General features: G+C 40.7%; 1 protein-coding gene across 1 annotated transcript in view; it reads left to right on the top strand.

Annotated features, from left to right (window-relative positions):
- Nucleotides 1–18704, top strand: part of BTBD7 (BTB domain containing 7) — a 65774-nt gene that overhangs the window by 30433 nt on the left and 16637 nt on the right. The window contains exons 3-5 of the mRNA XM_007944509.2: nucleotides 9327–9535; nucleotides 11190–11265; nucleotides 13635–13795. Coding sequence (XP_007942700.1) covers nucleotides 9327–9535; nucleotides 11190–11265; nucleotides 13635–13795 — 446 coding nt within the window. The remainder of the gene's footprint in view (nucleotides 1–9326; nucleotides 9536–11189; nucleotides 11266–13634; nucleotides 13796–18704) is intronic.

The following is an 18704-nucleotide window of genomic DNA, read 5'->3' as shown; positions in this document are numbered from 1 at the left end:
CAGGTGGCGTAACCCAGACCTTCATCCCAAAGCTATCTGAGCTCTTAGTTGCTCTGGCCACAGTTGCCCAGTTTCCATTATTACTGGGCAAAGAAGCACCTACTGATGCCCCTTGGGTTCAGGATGAACTCCTTCCTGCTCCTGTTGCGTCACCATAAATGTAGCACCTGGGCCCACCACTCTCAAGATCCTCTCGCACATGTCTTCCTTCCATACCTGCCAGTATGTATAGGCAGATCTTGTGATTCTTTGAGTATGTGCACCCTTTCCTCCCAGACTAGGGAGTATTTTCTGCTCAAACTGTGCTGTGACTCTGATCCTGATTATTGGTTTGGAGCTCGTGAAAGGGGGCAAGAACAGATTGAAGAAGACAGGCTTTTAATATTCTCGGCTCATCCACCCGAACATCCCCATTCCAGGTCTTTGTGTTTGACTGTTTCTATCAGGACTCAGATTTTACTATAGAAGACTTATCAGAGCTTTGCCTTCAAGTCGTCTTTGCAGCCTTGATATCCTTAAAATTAAATCTTGATCCTGAGTTTTGGCAGTTTGCTCCACAACTGCAGAAAATGAAAGTCCCTTTAAAACACTGACCTGGTAGTCTTCTGACTGACATAATGCTTTGACTTGACAGTTGGCTAACCTAAGCCAGTTCCCCCACCACCACCCCTGCCCCTATGGCTTTTAAAGCTGCTAACTAAAGCCAGCCAACATCAAACCAAAAACCAGACCCACTGCCATCAAGTCGATTCCGACTCATAGCAACCCCCTGGGGCAGTCGGAAAGTGGCAGAATCTAAGAGGTGGCAATTAAAAGCACCAAGGCACGGTTTTCCTTATCTTCTAAAACCCAGGTAGCTGACTCATTTTCTGCCTTGGATCTGGAATTCTTGGCTGCCTTTTTAAAATGGAGATGCAGGGCCAATGTGATCATAACTCACTGCTGTCAAGGCTTTTCCAACTCAGCGATCCTGTGGGACAGAGTAGAACTGTCCCATAGGATTTCCAAAGCTGTAAAGCTTAACAGAAACAGATTGCTGCATCTCTCTCCCAAGGGTGTGTGTTGTCGGTTCGAACTGCCAGCCTTTTGGTTAGAAGCCAAGTGTTTTAACCACTTTGACCACTGCACCAGTGCTCCTGATGTGATGATAAAACCAAACCAAATTCACTGCCGTCAAGTCGGATCCGACTCATAGCAATCCCTCTTTGGGTTTCCAAGGCGGTATCACTAAGGAAGTAGATTGCCTAACCTTTCTTCTGAGGTGTGGCTGGTGGGTGTGAACCGCCAGCCCTCTGGTTAGCAGTCAAGTGCCTTAGACTCTGTGCCACCAGCGTCTAAGCTCCAGTGTAATGATAGTGGTGTTTTAAGAGCTTAATCTTTGAACAGTGTGCACCATGTGGATTGGGAGACTGGAGGGAGGGAGACAGTAGGAAGCTTTTGAGGAATAGACATGTGAGGTGGACAAAGGTGATGGTAGTGAGAATGGAAAATGAAGAGGCTAGTCCAAGGACGTTTTCAGGGAGGGCAGGTAGGACATGTTGACTAGTTAGATATAGAGGGTGAGCGATAATGGCTGATCTAAAAGATGTCTAGCCTAGAAAAAAGATCATGTTGATGGACACATTGGCTCCCAAGTATTACTTAACATCCTCAGTTTACAGATGAGGAAATGAGACATACAGAGGATGTGCCTTGAACTGTTAGAGGAGATAAGTGAGAGGTCGAGAGTGATGTAAACGAATTCAGAGTCTGTGCTCTTTCAACGCCATGCTGCCCTTGTGTCCCTCGTTACGTACTTTTCCTCAGGATTTGGAACCAGTCGTATAAAGGATTAGGGGAAAAGAACTGAAGCAGCTTTTCTCACCAGCCTGCTCGCGTTTTAAGCCTTATTTCTAACTGTGATGCTGCTGAGGAGTCCCTGTGCCTGCTCTGAGGCAGCCTGTACTCTAAACTTGTTACATCGTGTTATAGTTGTGTGGCCCTGGGTAGTTTCCTTTGTTTTCTTCCCCTTTGTCTGTTCTCTTCCTCTTCCTACCCAGCCCCCATACCAACTTTGAATCTAGAAGCTTTTATACATTTCCTGATGGAGATAAGCCAGTCAAAAGGTTTCCCAGTCATATTGGTGAAACAAGTGTGAGGGTGGGAATCTGATAGCTTACTCAGGAAATCTGTCAATGTTGAGGCTTATTTTAGTAACCAGAGGAACATGAACAGGAGAAAAACAACAAAACTGATAATAAAAATAGAAAGTGATTGTACTTAACATGTAGCAATAACCATCATTTGTTAATAAATGTCAGAGTAGTTTGTTTCACTTTATATTTCAACATTGAGTGCTTAGCCTTGATTGGTCCTACTGGTTATGTAGCTCAGATTTTTAAAAAGAGGTATTTTTGCCCAATTAAGGATTAGAAAGAAAAAAATTGTTGTGAAAGAGAATAGAAGGAAGAGTTGAACAAGTCAGATATGAATCTGTAAAATGTGGGTATTACGGAAGCCAAAAGAATGTTAAGTTCTCTTCGCACTGGCTTCTAGTGTCACAATAACATTGTTGAACATCTGCCCTGTAGGCAGGGTGCATTGGCACCTTTTAGCCATTAAATGTCTTGGCTACAGATGGAATTTATCTATTACAAGGAAATTTGTTAATAAGAGCTTTCAAGTTCAGCCCAAAAGTTGTATGGTATATTTGTCAAACATTGCTGTGTAACAAACAAGCTGAGATTCTCGGTGGTGCATAGCAGTACCCATTTATTTCTTACAAATTTGCAGGTCAGCTGGAACAACTCTTCTGTTTCAGCAGTTGAGGCCACTCAGATTGCCAATGTGGGTAGGTGGGGTGGCTGTTCCCCACACTGTTGATTCTCTGAAAACAAGCTAGCCACAGTATGTTCCTCGTGGGGCGGTGGCAGAAGGCAATTCCTGTAAGTAACTGTCAAGCCTTTTGTCATATCATGTCCACTGGTGGTGTAGTGCCTAAGGCATTTGACTGCTAACCAGAAGGCTGACGGTTCAAACCCACCAGCCATTCCTCGGAAGGAAGATTGGGCAATCTACTTCCATAGTGAAACCCAAGGAGGTGTCGCTGTGAGTCAGATCCAACTCAGTGGCAGTGAGTTTGGTTTTTCTTTGGGAATATTTCACTGGCCAAGGAAATCTCATTGTTAATTCTAAGGTTCAGCACTGGGAACATGGGATGTATACCCTGCCCATGCACGGGGTGGATCAGTGGGCTGCTGGTGGCAAATATGTCTGAACAGTACCAGTACCATATGCGGATTGAGCTTTGAAATTCTAGATAAAGTAGTAGTTCTGAATGTGGCATTTAATTGTCTTTAAAGAAATACAAGATAGGTACTACTTTATGTGTAGTTAGGAACTGGAGTCAGTAAATGCCATAGAAAAAAAAGAAGGGGAAGGAAGAGTTCCCTCTGGACGTTAGTATCATATGGGAGGAAATGAATTTGACCTGGATATATCCTGAAACTCGCGAAGGGGAAGCTGTCCAAGTAGAGCAGTCAGGTCCATTCAGTGTGTCTGCGGTGACAGAAGCACAGACATTGAGCACAGCGTCCAGAGACGTTTATAGCAGAGGGACATGGCCATCATATTAGGTGACATTTTTACTGAATTTGATTGAAGTTTTGGTCTCTGTCAGGTTAGAAATTTAAAAAAAGAAAAGGTCCTTGACCCAAGATAATTTGAGAAGTGATGAGATAGAATGTATGACATTGTACTCACCAGAACTGAATGCCTGCACTGGCCGGCCGTAAATGGGCATTCTGATTTATACATAAGTCTTGTGGATTTATTACATAAGTCTTGTCGAAGGAGCTCTGGTGGTATAGTGGGTAAGGCATTTGGCTGCTAACCAGAAGGTCTGTACTTCAAACCCACCAGCCTCTCCACAGAAGGAAGATGGGACCATCTACTTCTGTAAAGATTGACAGCTTGGAAACCCAATCGGGGTCACTATGAGTTGGAATTGACTCCATGGGAGTGAGTTTTGGTTTGGTCTTGTGGATTTTCGGTTAGTATTACTTTGTTACCAAGAATCTGATGATCTTTGAGTATGCCAAAAATGTTTTTGAGCCTACAAGCTGGTCTGAAATTTACCAAGGAAATGGCATTGTGTGAAGCCTCTGGCATCCAGCTTGCTGGCCTTTCCCTGCCAGTGTCCCTTCTGCTGTGCTGCTGTGTTTACATTTCATTCCAGTATTGATGATTTTGACATGAGGCAGATTACCACTGATTGGAATCTTTTACCATAATATGAAAATGTTTATTTGGGCAGTATAAGGTAAATTGTTTTTAAAATGGACCTTCCAGTGTTTTGCTTTGTTTTGTTCTGTGAATTGTTTTCCTTTGACTTTTGTGAGTCAACATCATCATGTATAGTGTATTTTTAAGGTGTTTTACTGTTCATGAGAGAAATGGTTTTAAGTGAAGAAATTCTAAGTCAGGGGGGCGGAGATTTTAGGAGAGAAGAAAAGGGTGCAAGAAGAAAAGGGTGTGTTTAATTAAGCATGACTTCTCTTCCCAGCTGTATGATCTTGGGCAAGTTATCTAATCTTTGAGTCTCTGTTTCCTCATCTGTAAAATGGGAATAATGATTATAATGTGTTCTGTGAGGTATTGTGAAAAATTAGTATTTTAAATCAAGTATATAGTGCAGAGCTTCATACAGCACCTTTCAATAAATGTTCTAGCTTTATCATTATGTTTTTATTTGGTTACCTACTACATGTCTGCTAAAAGAACAGATCTGTCCTGGAGGAAGTGCAGCCAGAATGCTCCTTGGAAGCAAGAATGGCCAGACTTCGTCTCACCTACTTTGGTCATGTTGTAAGAAGGGACCATTCCCTGGAGAAGGATGTCATGTTTGGTAGGGTGGAGGGTCGACGAAAGAGGGGGAGGCCTTCAACGAGATGGATTGATATGGTGGCTGCAATGATGGGCCCAAGTACAGCAGGGATTGTGGGGCTGACGCAGGATCGGGCAGTGTTTCGTTCTGCTGTGCATGGGGTCGCTGACTCGACGGCACTTAACAACAACAACAACTACATGTCAGACAGTGTAGAATCAGAGATAAGGTGGGCCCTCTACCCTAAAAGAGCTCTTAGTCTAGTGGAGGAGTCAGACAAACACATAAGAAAGATACAGTCTTGTGAAAGTTCACTGCTATTATAGAGGAGCTCTGGTTGCATAGTACCTGAGGTACTTGACTGCTAACCAGAAGGCTGGCAGTTCAAGCCCACCAGCCACTTCTCAGAAGGAAGACTGGGCAATCTACTTCCATAGAGATACTGCCTCGGAAACCCAAGGAGGGGTCACTATGAGTTACAGTTGACTCACGGCAGTGAGTTTGGTTTTGGGTTTTTGGTTTATTATAGAGAGAAATATAGGGACCCTGAAAGCATTGATAAGGAGCGTTTGACCTCGGCTTTGGGGAGCAGACCAAGGTAGGCTTTTCAAAGGGGGCGACGTCTAATCTGAGTCTCAAAGGATTTGGAGGAGTTAAGAGTAGTTCGGGAAAATGGAGTAACAGATGCAAAGACCTGTGGGTGAGAGAGTTTGGTGGGCTGTTAGGCATTTGTAGGGAACGTGATATATATGGCTGAGCAGATAGAAGAGGAGCAGGGGTGAGGCTGGAGAAGGAAGCAGGGGCCAGATTATGAAAGGATATTTAGTTATGATTTATCTTGAAGTCATTTGGAAACTATTGACTAATTTGTTACAGAGAAATAAACACATAATCTGATTTCTGTTTTAAAAGCTCATTCTGGCAGCAGTATGGAGAAGGGATTGAAAGGAAGGACGACTGGGGATAGGAATTCTTTTAGGTTATTGCAGTAGTGCAGGGAGAGTGTCAGATTCTGAAACAGGTGGCAGAGTGAAGATCCAAGGAAGGGGTGGATTTAACAATAGAAGGAACAGCATTTGACCGTAGATGGGCTATGTTTGGGAGAAGGAATTAATGCTCGTACTTTAGCTTCGGTGCCTGTGTAGACAGGCTGTCCCTCTCTAAAGCATGGATTAAGAAGGGGAGGACTAGACATCCCAAAGATAGCAAGTAGACTTGTGCGTTTTAGATAGCGAATATCCCTGTGAGCTGTTGAATGGGGTAAGGAGTAAGTCTGAGTCAGGAGAGTGATCTGGGTTCGGACTTCAGTGAGAGGAGTGCGGTGGGTATTCAGGCCGTGGAGATGAATGACATTACTGGGGAAGTTGTTCAGTAAAAAGATAAAGCTTGGCACATGGGTACCCCAGAAGGTGTGGACGATGAAGAGTGTCAAGGACACTGCCTTCATTTCAGTCTCAAAACAGCCCTGTCAGATGGGAAATAAAATCTGAATTTTCACAGATGATGAAATTCCAGGCTCAAAAAAGTCAAGCAGTTTGCTCAAAGTGACTTTGCTACTAACTGCCAGAGCTGAGACTTCAAGTCTGATCTGTATCATTTGAAAGCTCTTTCTCTCCTTCCATATCCTGATTTTTTATAAACTTCAGTTTAAATATCCATGCTACTTTTGATTCTTTCTTCACCTCTGCCAGTATCCTGGTTTAGTAAGATTGTAACACATCCTTTTCTCTGATTTCCCTGCTTCTGGCCCAAACACTTCTATCGGATTGGCTTTCCTATCAGGTGGACCCATCCCACTCAGCCCTGTGTCAATGTCTGCTTTAACAACAAACCAACGGAAGTCCTCCACTGGCTACCAGATGAGGTCTATCCTCAGCTTTGCTCACCACAGAATCACAAAAACTATTCAGAAACTTTCCACATGTCCCACTTCTCATTAGTACATGTTCATGCCTTGGGGTCATCTACATGCAGATTTTCTTGCGGTGGTCTCAGGGTACCTTGTAAGGATCTCAGTGTTTAGACTAAATACACTAATCTTATTTTCACTCTGATACTCCCTGCTGTCCAGTCATCTGACTCACAGCAACCCCTCCTTGGGTTTCCAGGTGGTATCACTGGAAGTAGACTGCTCATTCTTCCTTCCAAGGAGTGGCTGGTGGGTTTGAACCACCAGCCTTCTGGTTAGCAGTCACATGCCTTAGGGCACTACACCACCAGAGCTCTGATACAGGCTTTCGAAAAATAATGTTATCTTTGCGATGAAAACAGCTTGGAGAACATCTGACCTTAGCTCTCCATCCAGTGGAAAAGTTCTTTGTGCTCTGTTCAGAATTTGGTGAGCCAGCCTCTGCTCCTACACGTTTCTAGAAGGATCCTTCATTTCAGGGAACAAGAGGGAAACAAGTCTAACTGTTAGGAATGTCCTAATATCAAGGCAGAATCTCCCTTCTGTTAGCATCCATTTGTTTCCTGAGACTTGCCCTTGAGATAACAGTGAAGTCAGCTTTTCTCTCTCCTCTGCCTCCTGAAGGTCCATCAGACCCTTCAAGTCAGCTCTCCTCAGGTTTCTCTTACCTGAGCCACATAGTCTTTGGAGCTGTTCTTCTGTGGCAAGTCTCAAGCTCTGCTCTCCTCTGAGCATTCTGCCATTTCGTTAGTGTCCCATCTAAACCCAGGGCTCACCACAGCACACAGTGCCCGCGGCAGAGCAGAATAGCAGCATCACCCTTGTCACATTTTGTGTTCATTCAGTTAAAATACTCAGATTCTATTATATACAAAAACCAAACTCACTGCCATTGAGTCGGACCCGACCCGTAGTGACCCTTCCTTGGGTTTCCAAGGCGGTATCACTGCGGAAGTAGATTGCCCAACCTTCCTTCTGAGGAGTGGCAGATTCTATTATATAGGTGGTACTTAAACTAGCTCTACTTCATCATCTATTCTGTAGTTGATTTTCTTTAATCTAAATGTAGAATTTTATAGTTTTCCTACTCAGATTTTATCTTCATTTTGCCTCATTAAGATTCTGCTACTCAGTGTGGTGTTAACTGTGTTTCTCAGCTGTGGATCTGCTGGAGATTTTGAAGCATACTTTTCCATCTTTATCCAAATTAGCAAAACAGAGACACCCCCCCTATACCTCCAGGCTAGTCAATGCTACTTCTGAATGGTTCGGTTGACCGCCGTTCTGTCATTCAGTTCATGTCTCCTTCATACATGCAGCAGATACTTATTTAGCATTTACTGTGTGCCAGATAGGTGCTGGCGACACAACAAAGACAGTGGTCTCGGTCTTTGTGAGGCTAATCATCTGGCGACATCATGAAAGATACTGTTAAATGCTTTGCTGAGATCAAGTTACATGATGATCTCTCATATTTCCCTGGTACAGAACCGTATCAGAAAAGTGAATGAAGCATTACTTATTTAGGTTCCATATTGGCTCCTGTCAGTCTTGTGTCACCTGAGGACGGGATTCACCACCCCCCTTCTCTTCTCGCCTTTTGTGGTCTCTCATTCGCTTTGAGCTCTGGAAGTCTCTGGAGGTCATTGATGCCCTTCCTTTGGCTGCATCTTTTAAAGCTCTGGGCTCATTGGAGGGCAGCCTCTAGCCACATTTTTGTTGCCATTGACGTCATTTACATGCCTCCTCTTTTCTTACATTGTCAGCATTGCTTTCATTTTATAGTAAACTTAGTTAAAAGAATTTCTGTCCAATGGTCACCATTCCCCTTCCACAGTCTCATCCCTGAGATTTTACTTATATTTATCTTTATATTCTGAAATGATCTTTTCTAAGGAGAAAAGCTATCCTCAGATTGTCGTCTTCTCTTTTTTGTACTCTTAAGATGCCATAGTCACTTTCTCCAAGATCCTGGTCCTTTTCTTTTAAACCACTTACTTCTTTTAGCTTGCCAGAATTAAGCCCAAAATGAGCATAATACTAAACTACTTTGTCTGTTTTCTGAGGGATTGAGATATCAACAGTGCGAGATGTTACGTTTTTACTAGGATGGCATTTAGAGCAGTGTCGTCATAGTTGGCAGCCCAGCTGTCCTCTAGGTTGCATTCACTCATCAGTCCAGTGTCACCATGTCCTTCCTCTGAGGGGCCACCTCCCCTGACTGTAACATGGCTCCCTGCTTGGCTTCCCTCTTTGGCCCAGTGCTCCTTACTGCCCTGTCTTAATTCACAATTTTGGATTTACACATAGATGTTTATTTTCTTGAACAGTTGTGAGGTTCCCCTGCCTGTCTGTAGAGCGGCACATCTCCCACTGATGTCACAGTCTGTTGTTACCCTTCCCACCAAGTCTTGGTGATATCCCTGCAATTTTATTTATCTCCCTGAGTTCTTTTTAACTGTTGCTACTACTTTTAAATATAGTGCCCTAGCACAATGGTGTTCATAAATAATATTCATGATTAATCTCAAGAAGTATTTGCTTCTCTTTTAGGCTGTGAGGATATCATTGCTGAGAGCATCTCATTAGATACCTTAATTGCCATCCTCAAGTGGAGCTCTCATCCATATGGCTCTAAATGGGTGTACCGGCAAGCTTTACATTTCCTCTGTGAGGACTTTTCCCAGGTCATGACTTCGGATGTTTTTTATGAACTCAGCAAAGACCATCTGCTTACTGCTATCCAGTCTGACTACCTACAGGTAATCATTTATACACCTCTCAAATTCATTGCCACTCATATGTGCACCAAGAAATCCATCTGTACCCTGTTGTCCTTCCATCTAGGGAAGGGTAGGGGCAGAGAAGCAGGCTGTGATCAGCCCACCCAAAAGTGCCCCCTTTGGACTGTGCAGCTTTGTGCTCACTGGCCCTCCACGCACACCACAGGTGATCATTGTGCATGAGCGCAGGTCCTAGGCAGCCACACCTACCGGGCTGAGGCAGCAGGCAAGATCAGAAGCACATCCACACAGGGATTTTCTTGGCTTCCATTAATGTAGATTGAGTATCACTGTTTCTCTTCTTTTAAGTGGCATATCAGACACTTAGATTGCAGACAGTATCTTAAGCAGCACCCAAAAAAAAAAAAAAAAAAAATCAAACTCACTGCCATCGAGTCAAAGTTCCGACTCATAACAACCCACTTTGGGTTTTCGAGGCAGTAAATCATTACAGAAGTAGATTGCCCCATCTTCCTTCTGCAAAGTGGCTGGTGGTTAAACAGCACAGACTAAGAATATTAGCAATTTTTGATACGCAATGTTAATTAAATGTTAATTAAAAAGTTAGTTAATGTATGTGCTTTGCCAAAGTACATTTCCAGCTGTTTTTAATCAAGAGTCATTTTTAGCTCATTCTTGTGTCTTTGTATTCTGTGTCAATCTGATTTGGTGATTTAAACTAAAAATAGTTTTAAAATATTACAAAAAATATTTTTAGGTAGAGTGTTTCAGTTTAAATTGTTTGCATTGGCGAGACCAATTTTATGCTGAAAATTATACAGAAGTTTTAATACTATGAAGACAAACCTGTTGAGCATGTTCTTATTTCCTGGTTTGTTTTTTTTTTTTCCTAGAAAACACTGCTATCTCAGTCAGGAATTCAGTTACAGGTTAAATAATTTACCTATCATCTGTGCTTTTCCTTCTTGCATTACTTTGATTATAGTACACCTGTTGTCATAACTGGGTTTGATTTGTTTAGAATCTTTTGTTCATTAACTTGGTTCCCCTGTCCTGACCCAAGCTGAGTGCATTGTGGTTATGGGGGTTAGGGTTTGTCATTCTCTTAGACTATTGTCTTTAGGAGCTTTGCACCTCTGCTTTGAAAGTGAAAAACCTGGCACGCAGCCCCTTGCTGCTTTTAAATAAACAACAGACAAATGAAGAGTACATTGCTATCTCTCAGACTGTGTTTGAAGAGTCCTTGCCAATCAGTAGAATACCTTCTGACAAAACCAGATAGCCAGATACGCTTAAGTCGCCATACTTGTCTTTTCTGTCCTTGTGGGAAATCATAGTCGCTCTGTATTCCTGTACTTTCACTTTCATTTCTTTATCACTAGCTTGTTCCAAAAATAAATTTAAAATGGGTGGAGAGAGCAAGATAAAAAATAAAATAGAAATAAGAATAAAAGTTTAATTGGAACCAAAAGCAAGATTAGTGGATAAAACACATGTGATGAGGTCTTGTGTATTTGCTATTGATGGATTATAGATTGACATCTAAAATTGCAAATAGCTGATGTCAATAGTAAAACGTGGTTAAGTTGCATGTATTTATGTCATGAGTTAGGAAAAATCATTAATGACATTATGTATATAATTTTACTAAAAAAAATCATTTTCATTATAGGCAAGTGAGCAAGATATCCTTAAATATCTGATTAAATGGGGAGAGCATCAATTGATGAGAAGAATTGCAGACAGAGGTAAGCTCAGAAGGTCCACTGACGCTGTGTTTGGTGGGGCTTCCTTTCCCAGAAGCTTCCAGAAATGCATGTTGCATATCATTCTTGAAAATAGACATGATTGCCTGGTGCAAATAAGAAATTTCTGTAATTAGTAAAATCCTGTAGTGGAGATAATGTGGTTTGTTAGAAATTTGTGTATTGGAAAATTTTATTTTGCAACTTTAAAAAAAGGATACATTCTGTAATGCTTCTGTGTGCTTAAAATAAATGTCGATTGATTCTCAGATATATTGGAATAAAATCTTTCATGTAAGGATTAAAGTGTTATAAAAGCATATTGTTGATGAAAATGTTCTGGAATTACAGAGTGGTAATGGTTGCACAATCTTGTGAATATATGGACTTAAAGCCACTGAATTACACATTTATAAATGGTTAGAATGGTGAATTTTATGTTATATGAATTTTTCCCAAAAAATATGAATATCAAAAACAGCACATGATTTACTTTAAACTGCTGTGAAAGGTCAAGGAGGAGTAATACTTCAGAATGACTTCTGTCTCGAGATGGAGTTGGAAGCATCCAATGTGGGAGGGTGGGCCTTCAGCTTGGGGAGCTCCTGGCTCTCCAGCAGCCTTCTGTTTATGTCCAGCTTAGGCCACTCACCTCTCCTTCTTCTTCATGGAATCTTATGTTCCTATATATTATATGTAAACTAAAAAAAAAAATTAGACAAATTAGAGATTTCCCTTGTCATTTTTCATAGCTCTGTTAAGGTATAGCTTACACACCATAAACTTCACCTGTTTAGTGTTCAAGTCAATGCTTTTTAGTACGTTCCCGTAGTCGTCCTGTCACATTTCTAAATATAATGAAATATCAGGTTAGGTCTGCCTTAGACCCTTTTCATGGTGTCTCTTTGATACATTATGACCCAACCACTAGGGAACAAAGGCACTTCTCTTTTATTTCACCTGATTTATGTTCCTGCGACCTGCAAAAGCCTTTAGTACTACTCAGATTTGAATTTTTTTTCATATAAAAAATACTAATTAATTTGAAAAGTTTTTGAAATGCCAATATATGTAATACTACATAATCATTATAGGCTTATTTATTGATGTAAGGTTGGTAGTGATTAACTGTTGTATTTATTTGGGGCATATAGTGAACATTCTTGAAAAAATTCCCCTGAAAACAGTAACGTTCAGACTAGGGTAAATGCAGGCCTCTTGTGCAGAAGTGAAAGGGAGCAGAGCAAACCAGGCTGCAGCTCAGCTTCACGTGCCCTGGCGTGTGGAGTTCTTACCTGTTACAGCTTTGGGAGTTCCGTGTAAGGTCTCATTTGAAAACGGAGCTCCACTAGTTTAAGAAAAAAAGAAATTTTTTTTGGTAAGTAATACTTTATAACATGTAAGCACAAAGCCAAATCATAGTAAGGCAAGAAAACAATGCCTTTCCACACACTTGCAGCACTTTTATTTTGAAAAATAACTTCATTGCTCAAAAACAGTATCTCTTTCTACATTTATGTAGCATGTGATTGAAGAGAATTACTAGTTTGCCTGTAGAGTGTTTGCCAAAAATGCAGCATTTACATTCATGAATGATAAAAGTTGTTATTCAGTGGTAATTTTCTTAAGGAGAAAAGCTACAGCCTCCTAGAGTAAAGATATGATTAATGATTTCTAAAATTTATGTGATTTTCCTTCCCACTTTAATATCGTAAGCATATATGTACTTGACATCTTCTTTCATTAATATCCAATAAAGAAAACCTTTATTTTCTGCTCCGGAAAATAGAAATATATTACATATCAGAGATCAGCGGTTCACTGTTAGGTAGTAACATTCCCATAGTATAGAAGTTTAGGAGAGGATCATAAAATTTTAGGGCTTAATACAGCGCATAATAGGTTTTGCTGCTTTGGGCACCAAGTGATTAATGTCTTGTTAAATTGCTGTTATGGTAACATGGTAGCCTAATGAGAATATTGATAACCTTCAGTGACCAGAAATAGCATGTTCTGTGATGCCATGAATGTGCTAAAAACTGGCCACAAAAGTGAGAAAGCTTAAGAAAAACCCCAGATTAAAGGAGATTTTAATAAATTGTCATCTTTGCTCCTCATGAGTTAGTAAACAGAGAAGTATCTTTATCCCTTCAGGCAGAAGAAAATGTTACTCTGATTAAAAAAATGTTACTGTGCTGTTGACACCATGCTTTTTCTTTGTCCAGGAACATCTCTATTAAATAGACTTCTTATGACATAAAAGTTGTTTATTTATAACAATGCATATGTACTTAAGTATACTAGAATGTTACCAAGAGTATACAGAACTGAACTTTGGATTTGGTTGGAAAATATCATTTTCTGCCTTGTAGAGCCAAACTTACTGAGTGGCACCGCTCACAGTGTAAACAAAAGAGGCGTAAAAAGACGGGACCTGGACGCTGAAGAGCTTAGAGAGGTCCTCTCTTCTCTCTTTCCTTTTGTGCGAATTGAACACATTTTGCCTGTAAACAGTGAAGTCCTAAGTGATGCAGTAAGTGTATCTTACTTCATGTATCCCTTTCTTGAAAAGAAAAATGCTCTCAAATGTATAAGCTTTACTTGTTTTATAATCATTGTAGATAATTTTACTACAAATAGAGTACTGGGAAACTGAGTTCCAGGAGAGCAGGGACAGATGTCCATTTGGTTCAATATTGTGCCTGAGTCTCTGTGCAACAAACAAATGTCTGGTGAACAAAAGTTCATGGGGGACATTGGTCTTACTTTTGCAGAAGCATAGCTGCCAGGGGAGTTAGTTAGTTCAGTCATTTTTTGAGTATAGACCAAGTAGTTCTTTCTTCAAAAAAGTAAAAGGTATGTGAGTGATCAGCCCAGTTGCAATGAGGAAGAGGAAGACATAGAGAGGAAATGGAAGGTACAGACAACCAAGATGAACCTTTTTGCACGTGCAGTACTGCATCATCAGTGATGGCAAGCATTGATCTGCAGGTGGATAGATGGGTGGACAGGCAGAATGATCAGATATGACCAGGTAGGGGGTAGTGTACCCATGATCACATACAGGGTTAGCCAGCAATGTTTCTACAAGCATATTTATATGTGCTGTAAGAATGTCCAGGTGTATAGTAGAGCTGACAAGGGACAAAGTTGTAGTCACTTCTTGGGCTACAGCCAGCTACCCAGAGGGAGTGAGTAGTTGGACCTGTGGGCTCAGGACCATGGTCACAGGGACATCAAGCTCAACTGGTGTAACATACTATACAAAAACATTGTTCTACATCCAACTTGGTGAGTAGCCACTGGGATCTTAAAAACCTGCATGTGGCCATCTAGATGCAACAATGGGTCTCTCCTCATCCAGACCAAAGAAGAATGAAGGAAAACCAAAGAAGCATGGAAACAATTAGTCCAAGGGACTAGTGAATCATGCGATCCTTAGTCTATATGACCATGAGACCAAAAGAACTAGATGGTGCCTGGCTACCACTGTCAACTACTTAGAGGGGGATCAGTGCAGGAGATCCTGGATAGAGTGAGAGAACAATGTGGAACAAAACTCAAAATCATTAAGAAAAAAAAAAAGAGACCAGATTTGGTGGTCTGATAGAGCCTGGTGAAATCCCTGAGACTGTAGCCCCTAACTACCCTTCGGGTCTAGAACTGAACTCACTCCTGTGGCTTCCAACCAAACTGTATACAGGCATATGGGATAAACAGTTACATCAGGTAGATACACTCCTTGGAGCAATCAGTCATGGGAGAACAGAAGAGCAGTGGTGTTTCACAGGAAGACAGCTCAGGGGACAGGAATGCATGGGAGGGAAGGACACAGGGAAGGGATAACTATGGGGAGGAAGTGGGAAGAGAGCTGTTATATTATGGGGAATTGTATCATTGTCATGAGACAAAATGTGTATGAACTGCTATATGGAAAATGAGTTTGCTTTGTAAATTTTCACCCAAATCATAATAAAAAATAAAATAAAAAAGTAAAAAGTATAAATTGCCTTTGGAGACTCTTCAAGAACAGCAGGACATCAGTGAGAACAGGAGGGAGAGCAGGGTTAAAGGAATAAATGAATCTTAGGGTTTTGTTTCATACCCAGTTAAAAATTAATGGAGCTCATCACATTACTTCTGTAATAAAAAATAATAATAATTCTTTTTAATTAATAGAATTACTCAAATTAATGGATGGGAAAAAAATCAATATTCTTCAAAGTTGGTTTATAAATATAATGTAGTTCTTATAAATACCATCACAGATTTTTAAAAGATAGAGAAACATAAAAGTCGTCTTGAAAAATAAAGTGATAAGAATTTTTTGAGTTTAAAAAGGATATAATGAAGGAGGGAATAACTAAATCTTCTAGGCTATAAAATATATTTTAAAGCTTTATGAATGTTTAAATCATGATGCTAGCATAACAGACAAGACACAATTGTGTTGGGGGAAATCCTAATGAATGTAAGAATCAAATGTATACTAAAGGAGCTAGAACAAATCGTCGTGGAGCTAGAATACCTGATTAGCAGGAGAGGGAGGAGTTCGCTTAAAGTTCAACCCTCATTTCACTTGCACAGAAAATTAATCCCTGCTAGATTGAAGAATTAAATATTAAATTGAAGCATGGAAAAACTAGAGGAAAACAATTAAATATTTATGGAATCTCTGATTTGAAAAATGTTTAGTCTCACTAATAATCATACCAAGAAAAAGCAAAATAAGAGAGTAAGTTACAGTTCTTTCACTTTTTACGCCAATAATTTTTAAAATAATACCCACTATCCCAGAGCAAAGTACAGCATTGTTGATTGAAGCAGTCCAGAGGAGCAGCAGGTGTAAGTCCTCGAGAGCCATCAAAATATTCATGTTTCAATCACTCCACTTTCAGATGCTACTCTTGAGAAGTAGTTCCAAGTGTGCTTTTAGGAAATATGTATTACAAACAATGAAGTTGCGAGGATTTCATTTTACTTGGATCACAGTCATCGCCAGTGGAAGCAGCAGTCAAAAAATCACACAGTGTATATTACATTGGACAAATATACTGCAGAAGACCTCCATACGTGTTAAAAAGCAAAAGGTCACTTTGAGAAGTAAGGTGCACCTGACCCAGGCCATGATATTTTCAGTTGCCTCATATGCATACAAAAGCTGGACAGTGAATAAGGAAGACCACTGAAGAACTGATGGATTTGAATTGTGCTGTTGGTGAAGAATATTGAATGTACCATGGACTGCCAGAAGAACAAACAAATCTGTCTTGGAGGATACAGCCAGAATTCTCTTTAGAAGCAAGAATGGCCAGATTTCGTCTCTTGTACTTTGGTCATCATGCTTGGAAAAGTAGAGGGTTAGTGCAAAGGAGAAAGACCCTCAACGAGATGGATAGACGCAGTGGCTGCAACAATGGGCTCAAACATAGCGACGATTGTGAGGATGGTGCAGGACCAGGCCGTGCTGTGGTCTGATGTACGTGGGGTCACTGTGAGTTAGAACTGATTCACTGATAGCTAACAACAACAACAATGGTTTAAAAAGGTTGTTGTTCTTGTTAGGTGCCGTTGAGTCAACTCCAACTCATAGTGACCTACAGATAACTTAGATATGCACAAGGATCTTTATTGTAATGTGTTATTTAAATCTTTGGAAATAGCCTAAATGTCTAATAACAGGGGAAATAAAAGTAAACTACAGTACAGAATATTTTTCTTCCCTGAACAGTGGTCGTTAAGACTAGTTTAACAACATGGAAAATGCTAATGATGAAATATAACTTAAAAAGAGGATACAAAAAATTTATTTTTATGTATTTTAGAATTCAGTTATGTGAAAATTCATTTGAAAAAGACTGGAAGGAAATAACAACATTTCTAGTTGTAGATTTGAAGTTACAAGTCTTTTCTATTTCATAACTACTATTTAAAAAAAAAAAAACTCACTGCCATCGAGTCAGAGCTGACTCACAGGGACCACCCCTCCTTGGGTTTCCGAGGCGGTATCATTATAGAAGTAGACTGCCCAACCTTCCTTCCGAGAAGTGGCTGGTGGGTTTGAACCGTCAGCCTTCTGGTTAGCAGTCAAATGCCTTAGACACTATGCCACCAGAACTCCTAAATACTGATTAAATATGGCATTATGTAGTATTATATAGCAAATACTATATAATGCCATATTTACTTAGTTAAAGATAATTTTAACTAATGTAACAATCAGATGCTTATATTTAACAAGGGTAATATTGGTGAAAGCCCTAGTAGCACAGCAGATAAATACTTGGCTACTAACTAAAAAATTGAAGGTTCGAACCCATTCAGTGGCTCACAGGACACAGACCTGGCAGTCTTCTTCCATACAGATTACAGCCTAGAAAATTCTACGGGGTGGCTCTGTTCTGTCTCATGGGTTGCTTAGAGTCGCAGTGGACTCAGAGACACCCAACAACAATATTGGCAGACCAGTTTTGGGTTTTGGTTAAAACCTGGGACTTAAACCACTGTGTATTTGGTTTAGAAAAATATTTTAGTACTTTTGTAGTCTTAGAAAATACATATTACCCCTCTTAATTCCATGCCTTGGAATGTTTCTTGGAAGCGAGAATGGCCAGACTTTGTCTCACCTACTTTGGTCGTGTTGTCAGAAGGGATCATTCCCTGGAGAAGGATGTCATGCTTGGTAGGGTGGAGAGTCGATGAAAAGAGGAAGGCCCTCAGCACAATGGATAGACACAGTGGCTATAATGATGGGCTCAGGTACAGCAAGGATTGTGGAGCTGGCACAGGACCGGGCAGTGTTTTGTTCTGCTGTACAGAGAATCGCTATGAGTCAGAGACAACTCGACGGCACCTAATAACATACAATAATTCCATGCCTAGCACATAATTATAGTCCTTGTAAAGGTTTACTGATAATGACTATTAACCTTCATGCTCTACTAGTATGCGCCAGGCAGTGTGTGGAGTGCTTTAATCTGCACTGATTTCATTCAGTCCTCACTACCACCTTTTGAACAGTAGCTAGCCACTTGGTTTCTATTTCCCTGGTAGGCATAAGGAGACAGCAGGGCCACCACATTCATTCAGGTGGGTGGTGCCTTATCTTTAGGGCCAGACATGAGTCCTTGAAGTAAGGCCTAGATGAAATGGAATGTTCGTGATCATGTGACTGTTAACAGGGGAGTTAACCTGGGAGTCTAGACCTCTGCTCTCGCCACAGAGTGCCCTTTATCCTCGTTTGTGGACATAGGCCCAGAAAGATGTTTCTGTTGTGGTGGAGGGAATGGACTCAGTTCCTAATTGCATAAGGAAAAAAAGTAATTGGTTTTCATTGAAAGTAGTCCAACTCGTTGTTGTTGTTGTTATGTGCCATTGAGTCGGCCCCGACTCATAGCGACCCCTCCTTGGGTTTCCGAGGCAGTATCACTACGGAAGTAGGA

The sequence above is a fragment of the Orycteropus afer genome, unplaced genomic scaffold (genome assembly GCF_000298275.1).
Source record: "Orycteropus afer afer isolate SDZICR_OR568_19922 unplaced genomic scaffold, OryAfe1.0 scaffold00127, whole genome shotgun sequence".
NCBI classification, from domain to species: domain Eukaryota; kingdom Metazoa; phylum Chordata; class Mammalia; order Tubulidentata; family Orycteropodidae; genus Orycteropus; species Orycteropus afer.
Note: the sequence above shows the minus strand (reverse complement) of the source record. Positions and strands in the feature narration are given on the sequence as shown.